Source organism: Pteropus medius, unplaced genomic scaffold (genome assembly GCF_902729225.1).
Source record: "Pteropus medius unplaced genomic scaffold, Ma_sr-lr_union100, whole genome shotgun sequence".
Taxonomy (NCBI): Eukaryota; Metazoa; Chordata; class Mammalia; order Chiroptera; family Pteropodidae; genus Pteropus; species Pteropus medius.
Genome location: NW_024351730.1, coordinates 41574114 through 41598866, shown reverse-complemented (window position 1 = coordinate 41598866; position 24753 = coordinate 41574114). Strand labels below are relative to the sequence as shown.

At 37.9% G+C, this 24753-nt stretch overlaps 1 protein-coding gene across 1 annotated transcript in view; it reads left to right on the top strand.

Annotated features, from left to right (window-relative positions):
• Positions 1–2002: 2002 nt before the first annotated feature.
• The window catches only part of TSPAN5 (tetraspanin 5), a 268547-nt gene continuing 245796 nt past the window's right edge, over positions 2003–24753 (top strand). The window contains exon 1 of the mRNA XM_039845767.1: positions 2003–2257. Within this exon, the coding sequence (XP_039701701.1) occupies positions 2252–2257 (6 nt within the window). The 5' untranslated portion in view covers positions 2003–2251. The remainder of the gene's footprint in view (positions 2258–24753) is intronic.

The window sequence follows — 24753 nt, the reverse complement described above, 5'->3', positions numbered from 1 at the left end:
GGCTCATCTTTTACCTTCCCTGTCTGAGCTCTAGGATCAGCTGTTTCCCCAAATATCCCTGATTCCTTTAGTGGAGAATGGTGTTTGGAAACCAAGACCTAAGTGCTAGGTGTGGTCATTTTCATTGGGGAGTTGTTACTTCCAGGTCCTTTCAGAGGAGAGAGCTAGCTAATTTATATATATACACACATGTTTACAATTATGTTTATTTGTTTAGCTGTCTACATATATTGAAAATCATGCATTTGTATTAATAGCTTCAATTCCAATCCAACAAAATAGGGTTCAATATAATTTTCTCCCTTTCCATAATTCCTTTCTCTGATAGTGAGAAACTAGACTCCCACTATCCATAATATATTTATTTGATCAGGTCTTCTCATCCTATTCAGACTTTGACGCTAGGCTTTGGGCCACCACCACTCCTCTTCACACCTTTGCCAAGCAATTACCTTCCTTGGCCCCTCATAATGGCTTTTGGATTGGATTATTCAGAAAGGAAAGGGAAGGGAAACAAAAGAGGAAGAGAAAAATTCAATTTAGCCAATTTTTATTGAATGTGTACTGTGGGCAAAGGATTATGCTAGCTGCTGTTGGGATACAAAGAAAAATAAGATGCATTAATGCTTATAGATTTAGCAGACAGCTGGGCTACGTTGTACTGCAATAACAAACGACTCCCAAATCTCAGGGGCTTAAGACCACAAAGGTTTATTTCTCGCTCATGTTTTATGTCCTTCATGTCTCTGCTCTATGTTGTCTTTATTCTAGAACCCAGGCTAAAGGAACAAATCATTTCTGGAATGTGCTAATCTGGGGATGGTCTTGCAGTAGAGGAACAAATAAGATGATATAACCACACGATAAGTCTTAAAGCTTCTGATTAGAAGTGGCCTTTGTCACTTCTGCTCACATTTCACTGGCCAATGCAAATTATAGGACCAAATTTGACATTATTGGGGCAAAGAGGTACAGTCTTTCTACAGAGAGAGGATGTGAATATTTGAAAAAAATAATGCAAAAAAACCCATATTGATCTACAGAGGAAAAAGACACGGGTAGACGTAACTAGCAGGCATGGTAAGGTAGAGAAAAATGCACACTTAACCCCACTTAACCCCACTCTGCAGTAGGATGGGCAAGAAAATTATGACAGACTGAAGGGTTTGGCCCTAATGCTGCCAAGACATTTTATGGTCTTGAAGAGAGGAAGATTTCAGGCCAAAGTGAGAAATAGATAAAAGTGATCATAAAGAGTCTTGCCTGAATAGGACAGAGAAAATAAAGAAAGCTGCACATTCTGTAAGACTTAGAGAAGGAATGTACTAGAATATGTCACATTCCTGAGGAAGTAGGTGTTCAGGTTAATAATTAAGGTTTGCACTCTCCTTTCACCCACAGCCCTAAAGGGTTTTGCAGAGCTTTATCCTATTCATTTCCCAACAGTGGAATCTTACAATGGCATTTCTTGGACTAACAATTCATTTATAACAGGAGGAAAAACCTACTATCACTGGTCTGGATATATAGATAGAATAAAAAATTATATTTCAAAATTTTTCTAGTCTAATGGTTGAAAAATGGTATCTCAGTATAGTTTTAAATCATATTTCACTTATTATGAATGAGAATGAGCATCTGTTATGTTTCCATGTCTCTGTCTCCATTCCAGTGGGCTGATTTTGTTCATACCTACTATGCTGATTGGTTTGGGGTCTTTTTCTAATTGATTTCTAAGAAAGATTGAGAAGGATTTTATCGGTCAAAACTGAGATAAAGAATTCTGTGGGAACTGTGCTCAGTGCTGGGGGGCAAGAGGGAGGGGACACAGTCCTCAGATTGTATATCTCCCAGTCTGTGGGAAAATGTCTAGATTATGGCAAGTGAAAAGACTCACCAGTTTCAAGTATCTGGGAAATAGTAACCAGTTCTAGGGGTGGGGCTAGGGTTCCTGCTGGGCCTCGGCAGGAGCACATTCCTATCCTAAGCAGAGAAATTCTTAGTGTCTTAGGTTGGGCTCTCTAGAAGCAGACTAATATGGGGATTTTTTTTTTCAAGTGTTTTATTTTCAGAGTCTGCTCAGAAGCTGAGTGAGAGAAGCAGGACAGGTCACAGGAGGAAAACTAAGAAAGTATGTGGTCTCCGCAGGAGATCAGCCTCAGCCTGGCCCCATGGGGAAGCTTCAGAGCATAAACTGCACCATAGAGCTAGCTGTTCCTTCTTGGAGAGAAGCCACTTGCCTTTGTACTCCATGTTGGTAAGTCATTGGCTGAGGTCTGGGGAAGACATAGCTTCCAGGTCAAGATGGCTTTGGCTGAGGGCAGTTCTCTGGAGAAGAGGGCAGCTGTGTGTCATTAGCAGCCACCACTCATAGCAGCTGAGGGTCAGGTGCACCAGCCCTAAAGGAAATCTTGGCAGGACACCAACTTTCACTACATTTAGTAGGATCCGGAGTTCCCCTAAGAATCCTGCAGGATCTGCCAGTGTACAAGGCCAACTGTGCACTTGAGTGTCCCCTAAAAATGTCCCCAAATAGCAAGTGAAAAGGCTTTCAACAAAAGCTAATGGATATAGTCCAGAAACATAATCGTGAAACTCATGAATGAGAATTTGACTTGTAGTCCCATTGTCTAGGAAAATCATTTTCTATCTCGAGCAAGACACTTTGCTGGGACCCAAGTGTTAGTTTATGAACATTTGATTATTCTTGAGTCCCAGCTGCAAAATGCCAGAAGATTGACTCTTCAAATATATCATTTTGTTACAGGCAGTAATGGCTCCAATGATGGTGGCAGAATTTAGCCCAAGCAAATATTTATAATTGGCAATGAATGTGTGAGCAGGATGCTAATGAATGGATGTGCTGATTATTTTCCCCTGCCACAAACATTAGCTCTTGTTTGGTTAAACTGTCAAACTGACACTATAGACTAGACATGACAGAACCCTGGCAAAGATCCACAGTGAGGAAGAATATTAAGAAAATTTACAAATTGTATAAACTTTGATACTTCTGTTTCCAAATTTAAATTGTTTGTGGGTGTTAGCAAAAGGTTTATGGCTTAATTACAAACATAACTAGAAAACATTTAGATTTACAAGTACATTTTGATTTCTGAAATCTTTCATTTCAGAACAGGAAGCCAAGCTGATGACATACTCTTGAATTCAGGTGGATATCTTTAACTAAACAGTGGACATTGAGATTAGACATATACATAAAACAAATATGAACAAATTTTGTTCTTTTTAGTTGTTCTTGTTACAAACACCATTATTCAGTTTTTTATTATAACATATGTCTTTACATACTTGCATGTATATATCGGGCTTCTTGTTAACATCATTCTATATATTCATGGTGGTCTTGATTTGTGGTATTATCATTCATGAAGTGATCACTCCTTCCATCAGAGTCGTGTTGATGGCTTTACTTTGTGATGATTTTTGTATCTGAACCTATCAGCTGCTGAGTCTGCCTTGCCCTTCAGTGTCATGCATTAGCTCTTACTGACAAGGCCCCAAATGCCCAGGTGTGGGGGTGTGCCATCTGAGCAGAAGTGTCTCTCACAGCTACGGCATGTCAGACATACCCTGAGCCTAGCCTGTGCCTTGCAGGAGCCTTGGTGGACACGAACATCTTGACCTGCTTGTTTTGTAGGTTGTCTCTTTATATATCAGTGGGCCAGTGAATGCCAAGAAAGCAGGTGTAGTGACACAGCATGCAATAAGGTGGCTTGGAAGAAGTGACATTCCATGGAGTGTTGTTTCTCCAACAAATCTTCCCTGTCCCCATGTGGTCCTCCTTCAACTCAGCATCAGGACTCATCTTAAGGCTTTTTAAAAGCTTCCTTATCAAGAGTAAGAAGAAGTCAGAGGAGAAAAGCAGCTGTGTTCGCTAATGGGGTAAAGTGGGCTTTGATCTCAGCTTTTCCTAGATGAATAGCTTTACAGGGATATGTGTACTTTACTGTTTTTAATCTCTGACATAGCAATGTAGTTTTACTTTGAGATAAAGGTACTGTCTCCTTCTTCACTTGCCATGTGTTTTTCTCTAGAGAATCAGAAAAACAGGGGTAGGTGACTTCACATCATGGCAACTCAAGGCTCATATATTGAGAACTTACTATATGCCAGGCACTGTGCTAAGGAAAACACATATGCTATCTTTTCAAGTCCTACCAACCACCCAGTGTTATACTAAAGGTACTAAGAGTAAGTAAGTAACTTTATTACCCTTATTTTGCAGTCAAGAAAACCGAACCTTGAAGAGTTTAAATAAATTTGCTGCGATCATAGTTAGCAATAAGGGAGCTAGACTTCCTACCAAAACCCATCAAAACCCATGTCTTAACTACTAGGCTAAACTGCCTCCAGGGCTAATGCTTGCATGTTTGGCAACAGCTTGACTCTCTACTGGTGTGTGCAGCATAGATGAGTTCCTGTATTTACAGTTAACCTGTTGACCTATCCTGGATAGAGGAGCACTTAAGGGTATGGCTTTTTAATAATTTTTAATCCTAGCCTCTTGGACTGACATATTTATTCAGGTGAGTTTCTCTGATTGCTTTAACCAAATAAAGATGTTCTGGACTTATCACTCTTGTCTTTTGCTCCATAAATTCAGGCTGATATCAGATCCTGCTGCTTTCACTTTCTCAGCTCTTTGAATCAGCTCTTAATCCCTGCCACATAATTATAGGCAAAGCTCATATTAGGCCATGTCCTCAGACTTCTTGTCCCCAGATCTTTCCATAAAAGCCTGTGATAAAATCTTTCTAGAGCTATTCTCTCCATCTTTCATGGCAAACATGCTCTTCTACTGTGGGACTTGATGGTTATTCTCCACTGAGTGGAGATCAGAGTCCTAGTTTTTTCTCTTCTTCTCCACATCACAAAGAACATGTTGCTTTGCTTATCTTCTTTGTCTGTCCTGCCCAGGTCCACTTCTCACCACTTCCACCATTACTACCCTATTCTAGGTTATTTTTCTCTTTACTGCATTGGCTTGTAACTGGTCTTTCTGCCTCTACCCTTATTCCCTGTATTAGCTATCTATTGCTGTATAACAACATATTCCTAAACATAATGACTTAAAAACAATGAACATATGTTACCACACAATTTTTGTGGGTCAGGAAACTGAGAGCAGCTTAGCTGGGCTCCTCTGGCTCAAAGTTTCTCGAGAATTGCCATCTACCTGTTGGTCAGGACTGGTTATCTCAAGATGTGACTGGGGCAGACGGATCTACTTCCAAGATTACTCACGTGACTGTCACGGGCTTCAGCTTCTCATGGCTTTGGACCACAGGGCTCAGTTCTTTGTCACATCATGTGGACTTCTTTATAAGGTGGTTCACAATATGGCAGTTAGCAATGAGTGACTCCCAGAATGAGTGACCTGAGAGAGAGAGAGAATGTTTAGGAGGAAAGCCAGTCTTTTTGTAGCCTAATCTCAGAAGTGACATCCCATTTCTTCTGTCATATTCTGTTCATTATAAGTGAGTCAATATATGCAGCCCATACTCAAGGGTAGGCATTATAGAAGGGCAGGAACACAGAAAGTGGGGATCAATGGGAGCTATCTTAGAGTCAGCCTATCACATACCCTATAGTCTACTATCCACCCAGCAGCCAGAGACATCATTTAAAAAAACTTTTGAGATAATTATAGATTCCGAAGAGGACATTTTAAAATATAAATCAGATCATGTTACTCACCTGATCAAAACCTTTCAATGGCTTCCCAATATCCAAAGTCCTCATAACCGACAAGGCCCTTCAGAGATCTTAACTGTTTTTCTGTCCCCTTTTCTTTTGTTCAATTTTCCCCTTTGCTTCCTGTACCTTTCCTAGATAGGCATTCACTATTTCCACTAAATCTACTCCCATCTCATGGAGTTTGCTGTTCTCTCTGCACTGGACTCTCGTTCTGTGATAACCACAGGCTTCATTCAGACCTCCTTGGTAGTGGCCCCTCCTCAGACACTCTCCCTGGCCACTCTAACTAATGTACTCCTCATTAGTTTCTACTCCCTTATTTGGTTTATCTTCTTTCCATGTCACATATCACTTACCTGACCTTGTATATTTCTGTATCATCTGGCAGAATATTAAACTCCTTGAGGGCCAGGATTTTTTCTTTTTTCTTTTTTTATATTTGCTTACATTCTCAGTGCCTGGGACTGTGCCTTGATGATTATACTGTCCCACTGGATTGAATCATGTGGAAGCAGTAAACAAAATCCATGTCCACCCAAAACCAAAGGAGAAATAAACTGAGTTTTACAATGTCCTTATCCTGTGCTCCACATACCATCTTATGCCCTTTGGAGTGGCAGTTCAGTCATTTCAGTTCACCAATATCAACAAGGAGTTTTTATCATCAAGAAGTTTGAATTTGAGCACAATCCTCATAGCACACTGCAAACCCACAAAGAGCCCAAATGGCAACTTTATGGGAAGACTGTATTCAATCTCATTCATTTTTGAATGTGAACAGAGTAACCATTTTCTTGGGAGCTCTTTAGTGAGATGTGAAGCACTTTTTGATGACTAAGAGAGAAGAGGTTGAATGTGGGCTGATTAAGATATCAGCTGGGGCAACATGGAATGAAGGTTGGTTTGTAAGCATTTCTTGCAATTCGAACCTCCTACACAGTGATGGGAGAAAAGCCCGAGGCTAAATAATTGGTTCTGTTGCCTTTACTTTAGTAATAAAATATCAAGTATATTTTAATGGAAAGTTTCTCTTATCCTTTTTGTATGCCAAGCTTTTATTCTGGACTCAGTAACTTGTGAAAAAATACTTGAGGCTCATACAAGGAATGGTGAAGGAGATATACAGGTATCTCCCATTTTTTGAAAGTTCAAATTCAAGCCACTTTGCTTTTGCTAAAGACCTACATTAGTACCTCTTTTCTCTAACTGAAAGAAATCCAAAGAGGATTTTCACTGGTACAGAAAAAAAGTGAAAAGCAAAAATTGTGTTCAGTGTTTGTTTTACAGGAGCTGTTATGGAGGCAGCATACCCCCCAATCAGTGAGGCCAGGCTGCTGGTGGGAACCACACTCAATATCAAGCCCCATAGCCCTGAACCGTGTCTGTGAGCATCTGTGCTTTATCTCCATTTATTTTATGCATCCATTAGCAAGATGTGTCCTAAAGTATCAGAAAAGCCTAAGAGAGTTTTTAAGGGTGTCACACTTAGTATAAAACTGTACATAATTAAGCATTACCATCATGGTGAATGACATAAAGACACTATGCATGTGTTGAATTTTGGATCTGGGAATGCTCAAAAATTCTTCCATATATCAATGGTAAATGCTTTTCCCCTTTATATCATTTCAGCTTACGAAAGTTTTTATAAGAATGCCTACTTTCAGATAGCAGTGGAAACCTGTACTCTGTGTGTGTGTGTGTGTGTGTGTGTGTGTGTGTGTGTGTTATAGTGTGTGTGAGAAAAGAATTTGTTCTCTGGTTAAAAGAACAGCACTTGCTTTGTGCACATTTCAGCTCAGAACTTGAGGGGAATGGGAGAGAAGTTGTAGTGTTATGGGATTTTTCTTTCTTTAAAACATTAGCATCTCTTATGTAATCCATGGACTATTTTTACTGAGTAGCACTTGAATGTCAGAAGAGTCCTTTAGAATAATCTCTGTGGAACAAATTTTGTGTCAGCATCTTTATTTTCTGTGTAGCATAGTAGACTTTTAAAGACTTTTTTCTTTTTTTAAATTTCAATTTTCTCTCAAAGCCATACACATTAGGAAACAGTTGCTTTGTATTACCTGGAAATTAATGAAAATAAATAATACTGATTTTTCTAAGTCTCTATTTTCTCACTTTAAAAATGGGGCTGATATTCACACTTTATAAGGTTATCTCATAAAGATTAAATGAGACCATGTAAACGCAGCTCTAAGCTCAGAGTTTCCATAAATTGTTCTCATCATTGTTATATTGTTTTCAGGAGCAGAAATAAAAGTAAAGCACTTAACTCATAGCCTTAACAATTTAAGTAGTTCTAAAGACATGAATGGCCAAAGAGAAAGCTAGCTGGTGGTAATTTTGTATCAGTTTGCACAAATTTCAGTTTCAACCCAGTAAAGCATCATTACCCTCCTTCACTGTCTAGTAGTAAAATAGTGTCCTTAAGGGGAATTAATTGGCATCTTTTTTAATTTTTAAGTTTTACTGTTAAAAATAGTATATTTACATGTTTCAAAATTCAAATGGCACAAAGGGTGTACAGCTAGAAGTCCACTGTCCTCTTCTGCTACTCAGATCCCTGCGTGGAGACAACCACTGGTACTAATTTTTACTAGTCTAGTTAAGTACAAAGACATATATATTTTCCCTTTCACACAATTTAAAGCATGTAGCACTTGCTGTTCTGCATCTTCTTTTTTTCACTTAGCAAATTATGTGAATAATACTCATTTTTCTATGGTTGTATATCATTCTTTATAGAGATGACTATAATGTATAAAGTCTTCCTGAATGAAAATCAGGGTGATCCAATCCTTTGCTATTATAGGCAATGTTATAGTGAATAGTCTTGTGCATGTCGTTTCTCACAAATGCAAGTATACCTGAAGGATAAAATTATTGAGTAATTTTGATAGGAATTGTCAGAGTGCCCTCACTCTCACCAGCAGTGTATGAGCAAGCCTGTTTCCCTACACCCTCACAAGCACACTGTGATGCTAAATGTTCTGCCGCTCTGTTATTTTTGATAAGTGAAGTTTTAATTTGCATTTCTCTTATTACAAATATAATCAAACATCTAAAAAACATGTCTCAGAGGCGTTTCTGTGAACTGTTGGTTTCTTTCCTTTGCCCATTTCTCTATTGGGCTGTTGGTAAATTCGAATATTAAAGGTTAGAGTGTATTAGATAGTAGAAAGAAATAGGTCTTAAAGTTGGTGGACCAATATTCAAATTCTATTTCAATCTTTTATTGGTTTTGTGCTTCAGTTTCCTCATCTCTAAACAATAATAACAATGCCTATTTCACAGGGCTCTAGGAAGGATTAAAAAAGATAACGTAATACAGTTAGTACACTGTCTAGCTCTTATTAGGGGCTCAATATATCAATACATTAAAAAGTGTTTTCTCTCTCCTCCCATGATTTTCTAAAGATTACAACAAACATTTTCCATATTTTTAAGGAATCACATATAACCTCCAAAAAAAAAAAAAAAAAGGAAAGAAGGACATTTTTAAACTTTAACGCGCGCGCGCATACGCGCATAAAAGCATAAAAATTTTCATTTCTTTCATTTGGCATAAAAATGGCATTCAGTTCAGATTAATAGATTAGATTTGAATAATTTTAGATTAGAATTCAATTTATAGAATAATTTGAATAGGATGAATCAGGATCCAGGATCCGGATGAATATCATGATTCATGAGGATCCAGGATAATCTTTATAATATATCTTACCCAAACCACTTCCTCTGAAGGTGATCAGGCAGTACAGGCTAATTTTAATATTAGCACAAGGAAAACATAATTAGGGAAGTAAATCTGCCGTGCCCAGACGCACATTATGCAAAGTCAATACATAAAATGACTTTAAAAAGCCATTTGCTACTTGGCATTATTTGGGGGGTTACCAGGGCCTTGCCCAGGACCTTGTAGTCAGCTCTCCATAAGGTTTACTGAACTGACTTGCTGTACTGTTGCTGTTTGCTAACAAAATAGCAACAGTGTCACCTTGTAGACTCTTCTCTAGGCAGATATGTGTTATTCCTCTCCATATGGCCAGTGCCTAGCTCAGTGCCAAGCACTGAGAGAGGCTAAATCTAACTGAATTGGAGACTGAGACAAGTGCTCTTGAAATTCAATACGAATCAAGGTTAAAACCCAAACAAGACTTAAAACGACTTTGACTTTCAAAAAGGACATTGATGCACTCTTCTTGCTCTATATCCATTTAATATGTCAGAGTTATCTATAGAGCTATGATTTTCAACTTTTTTTTTTTTTAGTTTACAATATCCTATTATTATTTCATATTTTCTCTCTGGGCTCACAAAATGTGATATGCTATATATTCATTTGAAATAAAATTAATTATAAATCTGTTTAACGAATTCTTTGATATCCCATGGGATAAATAGAGAGATCGTAAGGCGTTGTGAAACCATGATGGAAAATGCACTCTCTGAAGATTCCAAGATATGAGATTTTAATAGCTTCATAGACAGGTGAACGCTGGGGATGACTTTCTCATATTTCCTCTCTTTCTAACCATTTAAACTCAGTTGCTCTGTTCTCGATAGACTTGGGTCGCAGTTTATTGTGAGTAAACACTGTGTGTGCTTCAGTACGGCATTCTCCAGGCTACGAATGAGATTCTCATTACTTGCTGAAATTGGAGGATACAATGTCTGCAGTTCACTTCAGAGAAAGCACACAAATTACTGCAACAGTCTGCATTTGGCTTCCGGCAATTTGTTGCCTTTGCCTATGGAAAACCATCCACTCTCCCTGTGTGTGCTGGAAAAGCCATTTAAAGACCCCTCCCCCTTTATGGAGTGCCCCGCCCACACCCTGCAGGGGCATCTGCAGGCTCTTTCTAGTGGCCAGCACACTCAGCTCTATGATGTATGGGTAGGCTGTGGGAATAAACAACCCAATATCTTGCCACGTTCAACACATGTTAGCCTAGGGAATATTTGTCAAATGTATATAAAGCATTACTGCAAAAGCACTGAGCCTAGAGGTAGGCCCTGCAGTGCCAGGAGAGATCACAGACAGTCCTTGTTGCTCCAGAGATTTGCGGATCGCTTTGACCCTTTCCCCCTCCTTATTTTCGTCCCCATTTTTATCTATTTTCCTTATCATAAACGTCTTCTTAAGGGAGTATGCAGCGGAGTGAGCAAAGGCAACACATCTTGGTTAAATCTATCACTTGCTAGTGGATCTGGTGAAGGAAAGTAGTCTCGAGGCAGAATCTAGTTTCTGGTTCAGCATCAAGATCCATCTATTCCTGAGGCCTGTAACCATGGGTGGCTGGGAATTACGAACATACAATCCTGTAAATTCAAGCTTCACAATTCTTTGTGAAATCTACTTAGGCTTCTTGAGCTTGAATATACCCTGCAGGACAGAAACCAGCTAAACTCTCACATGTGAGAGTTTGCCAGGATGGAAGCGTGAGTGACTCAGCAGTGGCTCAAGAAGCAAACACTAAACAGTGAAGACCTGAGTGTCAGAGATTATCTAAAGGAGTGCGAGAACCTACGGGGATTGTGGAAGAAATGAGGGAGTTAGGTTGACACACTGCCTCAGTCACCATGTGCTCCCTTATTTTCCTCTTGCTAATTGTAGTTTTAAAATTAGCAACAACTCCCCTTCCAATAATTAGGGATTATAAATGTCTGTGCATGCATTTGAAAGTGACACGTGTACTATTCCAGTGTTATACAACTAAAATGGTTTTATGTATTGGTGTAACTTGTTTGTTGAATGAGATGAATTCAGTAGGATACAATCAAGAAGAAACTCTACTTTCCTCCCATCACTGCCCGTAAACACACTTGGTTAGACCTCTATTCAAAATTTCTTGAATGCATCTAGGGTGGAGACAGTTGTTTAGTCTCTTGTCACCTAACTAAATTCTCTTATCATTTGTAATAGCTTTTTAATAGTTTTTCTTGTGTTTTCCAAATATTCATCATATAAAATGAAAATAGCGGAGATTTAAATTTTTCCTTTCTAATTTTTATTCTTTTTATGTTTTATACTTTGAATTTTATTTTCTTTTCTAAGTATAATTATTCCAATATAATGTTAAATAAGAATAGTGATAGTGGCTATTTTGTCTTGTGATTTTTAAAAGCATGGCTGAGCCTGCAGTAAAATTGATACTTTTATGTAATGCAGCCTGAAACATACATTGTTTATATCTTGTAATTTTGTTTCTAAGAATTTAGTCTAGAGACATACTACAAGATTAATAAGTATTATTTATCAGTTTCTTCATAGCAGTATTATTTGTAATGATGAAAAATTAGAAAGAATTTAAATGTTCGACACTGAAGAATAGTTAAATAAATTATGGTATATCCATATGATAAAATAAGGCCTATAATACATAACAAATTACCCCAAAACTTAGTGGCTTAAAACAATCAACATTTATTATCTCACACAATTTCTGTGGGTCTGGAACCCAGGAGTAGCTTAGCTGGATGGTTCTGCCACATGAAGTTTTGGTCACGATGTCGACCAGGGCTATAGTCCTCCGATGGCTTGACTGGGCTGTTTCAAGGTAGCTCACAGATGTGCTTGGGAAGATAGTGCAGGTTTTGACAGGAGATCTAAATTCTCTACCACATGGACTTCCCCATAAGACTGGAGTGTCCTCTCATGACATGGTAGCTGACTTCTCCCATAGTGAGTGATCTAAGGGAAAACAAAGTGGACATTACAATGTCTTTTATGAAGTCACACTCTTTTGTTTTCACAACATCCTGTGTGTTGCACAGATCTTATTCATTGTGGTAGGGGGCTAAACAAGGACATGGGTGCTAGGAGGCAAGAATGACTGAGGGTCTTCAGGGAAACTGGTTGGTTACTACAATCTGTGTTCTGGCCCTAGTGATTCATGTCCCTCACACACACAAAATATGCTCACCCTTTCACAAGGCTCCTAAAAGTTTCAAGCTGTCACAGCATCAGTTCTAAATCTAGAATCTCATCATCTAAATCAGGTCCTGGGGCAGATGAATCTCTAGGTATATAGTTCCTTCAGCATACAGTTCCAAGTATAGTTCCTCTTGATCTGAAGACCTGTGAATTAGAGACAAGTTATCTAAGGTTTTGTCCCACACCTGACATCTACTGGTGAGACAGGCATAGGATAGCTCCTATAGATACTGCTATTCAAGACAGTGGAGAACAGAAGGCACAAAGAGGTCACTGTTTCATAGCAATTCTAAAATTGGGCCAGGCACATGTTGAAAGTTCCTCAGTTGGGACTCGAGCCTATTCTTTTCTGAGATTGATTCTCCATGGCTCTTGGCTCTACCCTCTGAGCCCTTGGTTCCACCCTCTCTGATTCTTCTTTCCTTTTCTATTAAAAGTAACCTGTGTTTTGCAGCTGAGAGACAATCTCAGTTTACTTTCTGCCTATCAAAATTTTGGAGTCTGAGACTTCTTTTCATTTTATGTGGTTTCTGTCTATTCTGTCCAACCTTATAGTATTTCTCTCCAAGTTAGTTAAAAAAAAAAAAAAAGAACTTTGTTAAGTCACCTGCAAAAGGGTTGTAGGTGAGGTTTATTCCATTAGATAAAAACTACACCATTATATCTCTTCAAAATGAGCCATTTTCTACCTTAGACTTTTGTTGAAAATGCTTCAAGGACAGTGCCCTGAAGCTGCTTGGAAGCCCTAGAGTTCTCTGAAGTAAGTACTTCCTTAGATTTTTAAAAATAATTAAAATAGAATTTTATAGTCACAGTGTCTGCTTCATCTTCAGACCATGTTTTCTTGGAAGAGCCCTGGATTTGATTTTTGCCTGGAAGCCATTTTACAATTTTAGCATTTTCCGTCATCTGGAAAATTTAATAAGCAGGAAGTCTTGACTACTTTTTGTTTAATAGTTCTTCTTTCAGCTTATCTCTTCTCTCATATGTTTCTATAAGCAGCAAGAGGAAAACAACTTTTAACATTTTAACATTCTGCCTGGAAATCTCCTTAGCTAGATCACTTAGTTTGTTAGATATATTTTTCTTTTTTCCATATTTTTTGCACATGACAGTGTTGCTAAATTTTGTCGTATCTAACAAGAATCTCTCGTCTTCTAGTTTTCAATAATAGTTTCCAGATTTCCCTCCAAGCCCTCACCAATAGCTTCCATGAAGGTCACTGGGCTTCTGCTAACAATTTCTTCAACACACTTTGCTTTAACTTCTCAAAGTCTTTCCTTTGTACTGTTATAAAGCCCTTCAACCTTTTAGTTTTTTTTTTGTTGTTGTTATGGTAGTGTCCCATGTTTAGCACCAAAATTATTATATATCTATGTGCAACAAGTTACTCCAAAATTTAGATGTTTAAAACAATAAATATTTATTAACACACAATTTCTATGGATCAGAAACCCAGGAGCAAACTAATTTGGTGATTCTGTCACAGAGTCTCTCATGAGGTTACACTAAAGGTGTCAGCCAGAGTTGCAATCATCTGAGAACTTGACTGAGTGAGAGGATTTACTTCAATAGTGACAGACTCAAATACCTGGCAAATTAGTGCTCATTATTGGCAGGAGACCTTAGTTCCTCACCACGTGGACTTCTCTGTAGGGATGCCGTAGTCCTCATGATATATCAGTTGGTTTCTTCTGTGGCGAGTATTCCAAAAAAGAGCAAGGGTGGAAGCTGTGATGTCTTTTATGTCATAACCTTGAAAGTCACACTCTATCGTTTCTGAAGTATTTTATTACACAGGTCAATTCTTTCAATGTTGATGAGGGGAGGGACAGAGCAGGGCGGGTATGACACAGGTTCATGAATACCAGGAAGCAATAATCATTGGATGCCATCTGGGAGACTGGCTACCACAATGATGATAAATAATGTGTTTAAAACGTCTTTAATAAGTTAGATGAAAGAAAACATTCAAAACTTTAGTATAACTTAAGAGTTTTTTAAAATAACTTTTTATGTTATTGTCTGAGTATACCTATTCATGCAGAAAATATAGACCAGAGGGAAAATAAAAATGTTAGCATTGCTTATTTCTAGGTGAGAGGATTGCGAACTTTAAAGTTTTCTTAATTTTTTGTATGTTTTCAAAACATGACACTACAGTATACATTGATAACTTCATAATTAGCGAACATGAATTTCGAGGATACAATAAGAAAAAAATTTAAAATTTAGGTTTTATTTTCTTTAAGATGCAAACAATATCATTTCCTCTTAATTTAAAAAAATATAAAATTTCTACACCCTTCAAGAAAACTAATGATAATTTTAAATGATAGGAGCTGTTAACTCCCAATTTGGCAATTGATGACTTATCACATTAAAAGATAATCATGCTGCCAGATTTTAAATTAATATTGGTACTAGCACAGATGGAATATATGTGCATGCATACATGACTGTGTTCAATGTAGAAGGGGGAAAAAGACTCCTTTAAAGATCATTCCTGAGAGTCATCAATTGTAGCCGCCAGCCCCCGAAAGACACACGGACCACCAGAAATCAGTGAGTTATAGGAAACACGCTCTTTATTCAGCTAGCTGGGTCTGCTAGGAGTACGCAGACCCCAATTTAAGCAGCCCCGAAATGTAGAGGTACAGAGTTTTTAAGCCCTAAATCCCATTCCTCATTCTGTCTTAAACACAAAGGTCTATTTTTCTCCTATTCACTACCTATCAACCCACAGGTCAGGTGTGCAAGCGGGGGTACAGAAGCAGAAAGCTTATTGTTAGAATGTTATATTTCCATGGGTGATAGCCTATGTTCCCATGGGCGATAGCCTATGTTCCCATGGGCGAAAACCAAGCAGTAATTTTCCAGCCAGCACAATCACTTAGTAAAATATTCTTTGGGCTATTTAATATTTAACACTAATTAACAAGTACAAACTTTTATATTTTCTCCTTTATTTGAATACCTGTTTCCATAATTTCTCCAAAAAAGATGAAATTTAAGGATGAAGTATAAAATATTCCCATAAGATTGTTTAAAATAGAAAGATGAAGCAAAGTTTAATCAGGCTGGACATAACACTTCCAGAAATATACTAGGCTTGAGATTCTTCGAAGTTCTTCCTGAAAATTAATGCAGGAGTTATCTTCTTCCTTTTGAATGTGAGGACAGTCAATGTTCATGAAATTCTTTAATGCATAGTTCACGAAGTTCTTTAAGTTTTTTTCTGGCTGGCTTAAAGATTTTATAGATTTGAGTTAAGGATCCTTATTATCTCTCTATCCACTCAGATCAGAGCCACTGTAGATGTTTGTGCAGCTTCATTGCACAAAGGTGCCCACTAGTGGGCTGAAATTCCAGCTCATCCATATTTGTTCAGGCATCAGCTATGAAGTGAAGTCTGGTATGCCCCCTTGTATTTCACAAAATGTCTACAGATGAGCTACAGTAAGTTCTATCGCACATTTGTATTATGAACCCTAGGACAACAGGCATTTTGTATATTCTTGTGATTTTTCCACTCATTACTTTGTCATTATTGCTAAGGTATTTCACTTTTGTATATTTTGCTTTCTAATCTCCTTGTAAGTTCCTCGAGGTCAAGAACCATGTCTTCTATTTCTTTTGTTTCTCTAATTGGCTTCTAACCTAGCAAATGCCAAACTTTAGGCATGTTAGACATTTAACTTAAATGTTATACACCAGAAATTAAAGTCTCTGAAATGTTTATACTGCTGTACTTTATGTTATTGTTGTCATATATCCTACATTTACATGAATAAGCTGCAAAGTCATTTTTTTTAATTTTAAGGAGTCATTTATTTTTAATGGAATTTATGAAAGAGAAAGATGATAGCCTTTATATATGCTAACATATTTACATTTCTGATACTCTTCATTGCATTTATAGATCAGAGCTTCCATCGGATATAATTTCTGTTCAGCCTGAAGAATTCCTTCTAGCATTTCATATAGTGGTTTTCTTAGTGACCTATCTTAGTTTTCATAGATATGAAAACTTTTCACTTTCATTTTGGAGTATATTTTAGCTGTATATATAATTCCAGATTGACTCCCCCCACCCTTTACCACTTTAAGATGTCTTTTTATTGTCTTCTGGCCACATTTGTTCATGATGAGAAGCCTTTTCAGGTACCATTCCTATAGTTGTTCCCCTGTAACAACATTTTAATTTTTTTTCCAGCTGACTTAAATATTTTATCTTTAATTTTCAGGCAGTTTGACTACAGTGGGCTTATATGGGGTTTCCTTGTATTTATTCTACTTGTGATTTTCTGAGTTCTTTTTCTCTGTAGGTTAATTTTTTTTTTTTTTTACAAAATATGGGAAATATTTGTTCATTAGTTCTTCTAATTTTTTTTACTATATCCTTTCTCTTCTTCATTTAAGACTCAAACCACATGTAAGACCACTCGATATTGTCTTATAAGTTATTGAGTTGCTCAATGCTGTTCTTTATTCTTTAAATTTTTTTTCCACTCTTTCAGTTGGAGTAATTTCTACTGACTTGTCTTTAATTTTTCTCACCCTTTCTTCTATTGCATCTTATCTGCTGTTAAACACATCCAGTGAAATTTTCATTTCAGAAGTTTTATTTTTAAGTTCTAGAATTTTCATGTTTCCTTTTTTGTAGTTTAATTTCTCTACTGAGACCCCTATATGTTTACTGATTATGTATATCTGTTCATTTTCTTCTTAATGTATTCATACTAGTTGTTTCAAAGTTCTACTCTGATAAGTCCAATACTTGGATCCTCTTAAGATCTATTTCTATTGGCTATATTTTCTCTTTATTGTGGGTCATATTTTCTGCTTTTTTTGCATGTCCAAAATTTTTGTGTGCTGAAAATTGTGGGTGTTACTTTGTAGGGAATTAAAATTATGATTTCCTTTTAAAAGAATCTGAGTTTTGTTGCGATAGGTAAGTGAATTGCTGGAAGGTCCTCTAAATACTTTCAAACTTGATTTTAGGTTTTGTTAGGGTGTGTCTCTTTTGATAATTTTTTTATTCCTAAGGTGTGACCCTTTCTCTAGGGCATGGTTATTATTCCTAAGGTGTGGCCATCCTAGGGTTTCATCGAAAAGCCCAAGGTGCTAGTATGGGTTTTTCCATTATGGATGGAACTTTATACTAGGACTATAATGTATTCCAGGACTGTACACCCTGGAAACACTCTTCAGCTCTTAGTCTGCAGTAGCCACTCTCTGCTAGACCTCAAAAGTCTCACACTGCCCATGCACCATTTAGAATCTAAGGCAAATGCCCATGCAGATTTCTATGCTCCCCCTTCTGTGAAACTCCCTCCTCTCTGGTACCTTGCCTGACAAACACCAGCCACATTGGCAGCCCTGTGCTCTCATCTCTGCCTCCTCAGCTCAGCAAGTCCACTTCCCTTTTCTTGGTCTCCATCATCCTGCGCTTTGGTTGGAAATTACCCCTAAGCAGAAAGCCGAAGTGAACATAATGCTAAATTTTTATGTGTTCCCTTATCTCATGGATCTCAGTTCTTTACTGCTTTTTTCCCCTGCCTAAAAAGAGTTGCCTCATATATTTTGTCCAGTTTTATGGTCCTTTATAGTGGGAAGATAAGTTCAATATCAATTATTTCATTATGGCCAAAAGCAGAAATCATCTAAGTCTAGAATAAACGGTATATGAACACTATTGTATTATTTATTAAATGAGTGAATGATGTAGGCTTGAAGTTCATTATTAAAAACATTATTAGGTATGTCAAGCCTCTTTCTGCCAAATTTCGAACAAAGTGGAGGAAAAGGGCAGGAGTAATTTTTTAGTCATCCCTATCAAAGTGAGCTGTATTGTTAAAACAAACAAACAAACAAACAAAACCCTTCACAAATTAAAAATCATGCATCCTAGTATTCTTGTGTTTCCTTTGTCCTAAACAACCTCCTACAAACTCATTCTACTCTAAAAAGTAGAATGTGTGATGGAAGGTTGTCTGGCAGCTCTTCTGATCAGGGCTGGGCTCATCTGGGCTCAGTCACATGTATGGGGATCATTTGACTGTCATCTAACCTGTTATGGCCTCAAGTATCCTGATAGACCATGGTTGGGTCAACTACATTAGTTTCATTCACCAGCTGACTAGTTTTATGATTACAGAGTATAAGAAAGGAGGCAGAAACATGTGAGAATTTTTTGAAGGCTCTGCTTGCATCAGTGTTGCTACAAACCCATTGACCAAAGCAAGTCACATAAGCAGAAAGTCAGAATGTGGATGGCACTACCAAAGAGCATGGTAATACGGAGGCAGAAAAGATTGGCCTGTTAGTGCAATCAATACACAATATTAGCCTTGATTATCACTATTATTTGCATTTAATTCTTCAAATAACTCACCAGTAAGTTACACTAATAACCTCTTTCACATCTACTTACTTTTAAGGTCATCTTAGAGCAAAACAATCTAGAAATGGCAGAAAGCAGACTGTTCACACTTTTTTTACTTGAAAGAATTGGGTCTCATAATAAGGGACATACAGTAGCTTAGCAGAATGTGAAGCAAGCGTATTTCACTTTCCTAACTTCCTCCTCTACCACTCATTAGCTGGAGATAACTGCAGATAAGAATTTAGTATTGCTGAGACATTTTGGTGAATGTTTCCCCTAATCGTCTATCAATCCCATTCCCTTAGCCACTGTGCTATATAGTTTTTTTTTTTTTTTTTTTTTTTGCAGGCAATAAGGAGACTGAGAAAATTTCAAGAGCAAGAGCATGATAGGGAAATTACAAAGAATCGATACTAAAATATAGGGAGTAAGTAGATTGGATAAACCTGTTAAGAAGAATTTTTTTTATTTTTCAATTAACGTTGATGTTCAATATTATGTTACGAATTTGGTAGCCAATTATAATAGGTTTGTGAACTCATATTGAGTATGAAAAAAAAGATGTTCAAATTTTTTAGTATTTTATTTTGTTTTATTTTCCCCCACTGTCCACCTTTTGAATAGAATGTACTTGCAGCATAGAAGGGAACAATTTCTTTTTCTTTCAGCTGCTCCTTGTGTTTCTATTTTCATGCTACCAAAGCAGAGTTTGGCACAACAGAAACAGATGGAAGGAAATTTTCGAAAGAGATGGGATTTTAAAACCATCAGTCTGTTAGAAAGCAGCCTTGTTTCCTCATTCCCATGGAAACAAGAATTTGTTGGAATCTGCAGACATGACAGAAATCTACAACTCCTCTGTTACTGCTGCCCTCTGTCTGTGTCCAAGGAAATGGATTTCAGGTCCTGCTTCTATTTGATAAAGGGGACACACTGCCACTTCTTTTCAATGCCTTTCTGCCCCTCATTCATTTTCTGATCTTAATATTATACCACACCATGTTAGTTGTCTTTTTTTGGTCACAATTCTCCTTAGAGCTAGAGAACATTATATCTAGAAGGTCCACAGAAATCATCTAGCCCAAACAAATTATGTAACACATGAGAAAACAGAAGCCTAAAGAAGTGATGTCACGTAAAGATAGGTTAGAGCTCCCAGCCCAGAATGTTTCATATCAACTTTGTATTCTTTTTGTAACATGTGCATTCACTAACAATAAGTGTGTTCTGAGTTTCTCGTATTGCACCAGCTGTTCGAGGCACTGATAAGACACTGGCCCTCTGTTCCTAGTGCACAGCCCAGGCACATGTGCCCTAACCTCTGGTTATTCCTTCAGCACAAACAACTCTTCTTATGTAAACTATTAGCTCCAAGACCTGCCCATCACTCAACAGTTAAATTCAGATACGTTTGAATCCTATTTGAGCCCCAAGTCAGCTATCAGTTTTAGTGCTCTGTAATAGTACACAGTATTTTATGTGTTTTAAAATCTTGTTATAAGGGTATTTATTTGGCCTTCTTCTCAACCGTCTTTTCTCTCATTTTGACTAAACTTTAGTGTGTTTCTGTTTTGTAAAAATCTCCCCAGTCGCATTCAACAAGTGTTTTCTCCCTCAGTTAAAAGTGTGACATAAATTATTATAATTCAATTGATACTTTTACAGTTATTCATAGATTGTGATTAGTTTTTTAGGGTGGCCTTAAAATTTTTCAATTCATGTTTTAGGATGTTTTCTGTTATTCTTAGGGAAAAAAAATACATCAAATACCTGATTAGATAAGGAGATCGTGCTAAGTAGCTTAGAGGTTTTCTAGATTAGGGATTTATAAGCTTGGCTAACTTCTTTGTTTAGGAAGAAGCAGGTTACATGATAAAATGAACTCAAAAAACTCAAGGGATAGAGTGAAAGTGAATTTTTCATTTAGACTCCTTGCTTATAAACTTATAAGCCCATATTCCAATGTTTGGGAAGTATAGGAATCTAAATACAATTGAATCTGGGATCATTTAGGGTCTTATAGAACCTGAGTAACATCATTGCTGGAACCAAAGATCACTTCCAGTAATATTCATAGAATATTTTGGATATTAATGTAGGCAGGGCTGAGTGTTTATTGATCCTGGGATATATTTGGTCAGTTGTTTTGTCTTTAAATATAAATACTATATATCAGATTGTTTTTCTTATTTACTTTGTTATTCTAAATGTTCAGGCCCAAGCAAGCCTGTTTTGGGGTAGAGATGCCAGCCTGTAGTTATGGTAGCCCCCAGGGCATTCCCACTACATGCAAGGGCCCTGGGTAGGTTCTAAAGTAACAGGAAGCCTGTGTGTTCTGCTGTCACTCTCCACCTTAAATAAAGACCATGGCAAAGAGTTTGGGGAAGAACCAGGACATCACTGTCCTGTAAACTAGAAAAAGCAGATTCTATCTAGACTGACTTCCACACAAGCAGTCCAATAGGATTTATTCCTTTTAATTTCCAAGATTTCTAGAAAGCATGAAACTCCATATTACACCTTCATCAAGATCAGATTCTGCAATATGACAATCTGCTTTCATCAATGGGAAGCTAATGAGCAGATGTGCAACCTGCAAATGCCATGTGATGATTAAGAAAACTGAAAGAATCATACTCTTTGTAACTACCTTTTGGATTGGATATTGACCAACTTTACACTTTTATTCATTCATTTGTTCATTCATTCATTCATTCATTCATTCATTCAATGAATGAATCATCCATTCAATAAACACTTAGCAAATGCCTACTTCAGTAACAATTAGCCAAAGGACTTCAGCTCTCTGTGCCACAGACTTCACAAATGAGCTGCCAAATTTTGGTCATGAATTAATTTTATTTTGATACAGATGAAAGCATCTTGTGATTATAGGGATGTCTGGTGCCTAAAGTTGAACAGGTCCTAGAGAATAGTGTAGAGTAGGACACAAAGTAGACAGACCATTTCCTGGTCACAGATCTTTGACTTTGGGAGCATACAAAATAGTGTGATCAAGGTTGTAAATTTTTTCCTTCAGTATCAATACTGTTCTGGAGGGTGACCAAATGAAGACTCTGGAGGTTTTATAGACACTCTAAAATTGTTATATTTCAAGAGTGATTTCTGTAGTTTATTACTGGCTTCTTCAGTTCACAGTCTAAGCTGTACACAGGTAATTACATCAGAGAGGAGTTAACAAAATGCTGGCAATGAAAAACAGAGTTTATTTTTAATGAAGTCACCAAAGTGGCAGGAAGGGAAGGTCAGGGAGGTGATCAAGGTGAACAAAGGTCATTCCAGGCCAAGAAAATAGCAGACAGCTGGCAGAAACTTCTAATTACCCCCTCTTATGAAAATGTACCGTGTGTTTGGGTAAAGCACATGGCCACCAGGTAGAGACTATACTTTTCAGCCTCCCTCGCAGCTAGGCATGGTCATGTGGCTAGATTCAGGCCAAGAGGATGTAAGTAAAAGTTATTTGTGCAACTTCTGAGTCCTTTCTCTAGAGACAAAGCCACTTAGCCCTGGACTTTCTCTTTGCCAGACATGAAGGTAAGCCCACTTCAACCCTGTGGATGATGGCAATATCCCAAGAGATAATGAAGTAACAAGATGGCAGGAACCTGGGTCTCTTAGTGACTGTGTGGTGCCACGCTGCCCTGCTGGCTCTCTGTCACTCATTTCTGGACTACTTCAGGAGAAAAGCTAAGGCCCTCTGTTGCAGTCTCTCTTTGTTACAGTAACTTAACCTGAAGTCTAATTCAATACTCAAAGATACAGCAATGTGAAACAGCATGATATGTTCAGGGAAATCTTGTAACTAGAGCACTGAGAAATGAGTTGGTGGGAAGTGGGGCCGCAAAGGTTGGAAAGGCAGGAAGCAGTATAGTTTCATGTGCCAAAAATCATGGCTGGGTTGGTTTCTCACAAAAGAGGCAATGCTGGGCTGTGTAGAGACAGCCTTGGTCTTAATAGGTCTGTCCTCTTCTCTACTCTATGCGAGTCCTGCTTCCAAAACCAACAGCTAATGACACTACACACTGGCCTCTCACAGCCTCGGTCCTGAATCAATGGCCATGCAGTGTCATATGCCACGCCTCTGGTCTTCCTCCAAACCTCCTAACTTCTCATTCTGTGATTTATCTTCTAGTCAGTAGCTTCACACTGCCTCTTGAATTTCCTTTGTGAACCAGCTGCCCTGTCAATGTCTGGCTTTGTCTCCTCTGAATACACCACAGACCCTGGACCACACTTCGGTGGAGCACTCCAGAAATTTACTGCTTTTTTTGGTCAAATCTGACAGATATTCTACTTCTAGGAAAAATTAATGGGGGAATTTCTCCATGCATGTTGAATTTTACTACTATGTTGTTAACAAGTCTCCTATATTTACCTTCTTACTGGCTGTGGTTGACAATTTGTTAAATAACTTACTTAGAGAAAATAAAGACTTTACAAAATCTCATCTCCAATAATCAGGAAAGCAGCACTTTTTTTTGGTTAACTTCCCTATCATTTGATCTTTAATCACTCCAGTTCCAAGAATCTTCTGCATACAATCAGAACTCTTGCATGGTGATATTTAATGTCAGTTCTCCGTGCATCCACAAAGCTAAACATCGATTTCAGCCCCATGTCACTGATTTGCTAAATCCATCGCCCTTTCCATATTCACTTTTTACCCTTCTCCACCCTGCTTTGTGCCCTGGGAGACTGACCTGTGTTGGCTGCATCATTAAGCTCCCTTGCCCTTTGGCTGCTGGGTGGATTTTGTCAATGAGAGACCCTGGCAGGAGACTAGAGGTGCAAGGAAAGTATGGCAAGTTAACTGTACTCCATGGCCCACTCCCAGCTGGGCTGCTGAGGGTCGATCGCAGAGTCACGTGTATCTTTCTATCAAAGACCACAGCTCCTATCAGGTGGCCAGACCAGGTCTCCACACAGCTCATCTCTTGGCTTCAGGTTCTGGTAACAGCTCCCTCCCTTCATTTTTTCAAATAGCACTGGCTCCTCACTGCTACTTTTCATGGGGAGCTGTCCTTTCCTTGTTGATTTCTCTCACTCGGCCCTCCACCTTTGTAAATAGTCCTTTTATTGCACTGCCCTCAATTATCTAGTTTGTGCCATCTGTTTCCTGGAAAACTGATTGGTACAGTGATTAAGCTAGCATTTTATATAATGCATCATAGGACGTGAATACTGAGAGGGGGCTAGTGCATTAGATGTATTCAGTTGGCTTAACCAACCTGATTCTAACCAGTGCCCCAACATCACCTCACATATTTTTGTCATTTCTTCGGGCCAGAGGACTAGTTTGTTCATTTATATGTGGCCTGGCCTTAGAATATATGCCGCTACAGGGAACAAATATCTCTCTTCCCTACAGAATGATCTTTGTGTTCTATCTGTCTGTCTATCTGTCTGTCTGTCAATGTATGTATGTATGTATGTATATATGTATGTATGTATGTATATATGTATGTATGTATGTATGTATATATGTATGTATCTAATCTATCTACCTACCTACCTACTTATCTACCTACCTGTCTATCCACATATACATATATGTATATGAATACAGAATTCTTTTTTCCAAACCAATGGAAGGTAAATAACTTTATGGCATTTTACCTTTATATACTTCAGTGTGTATTTCCTGAGAATAGCGTATTCTCTTACATAACCACAATGC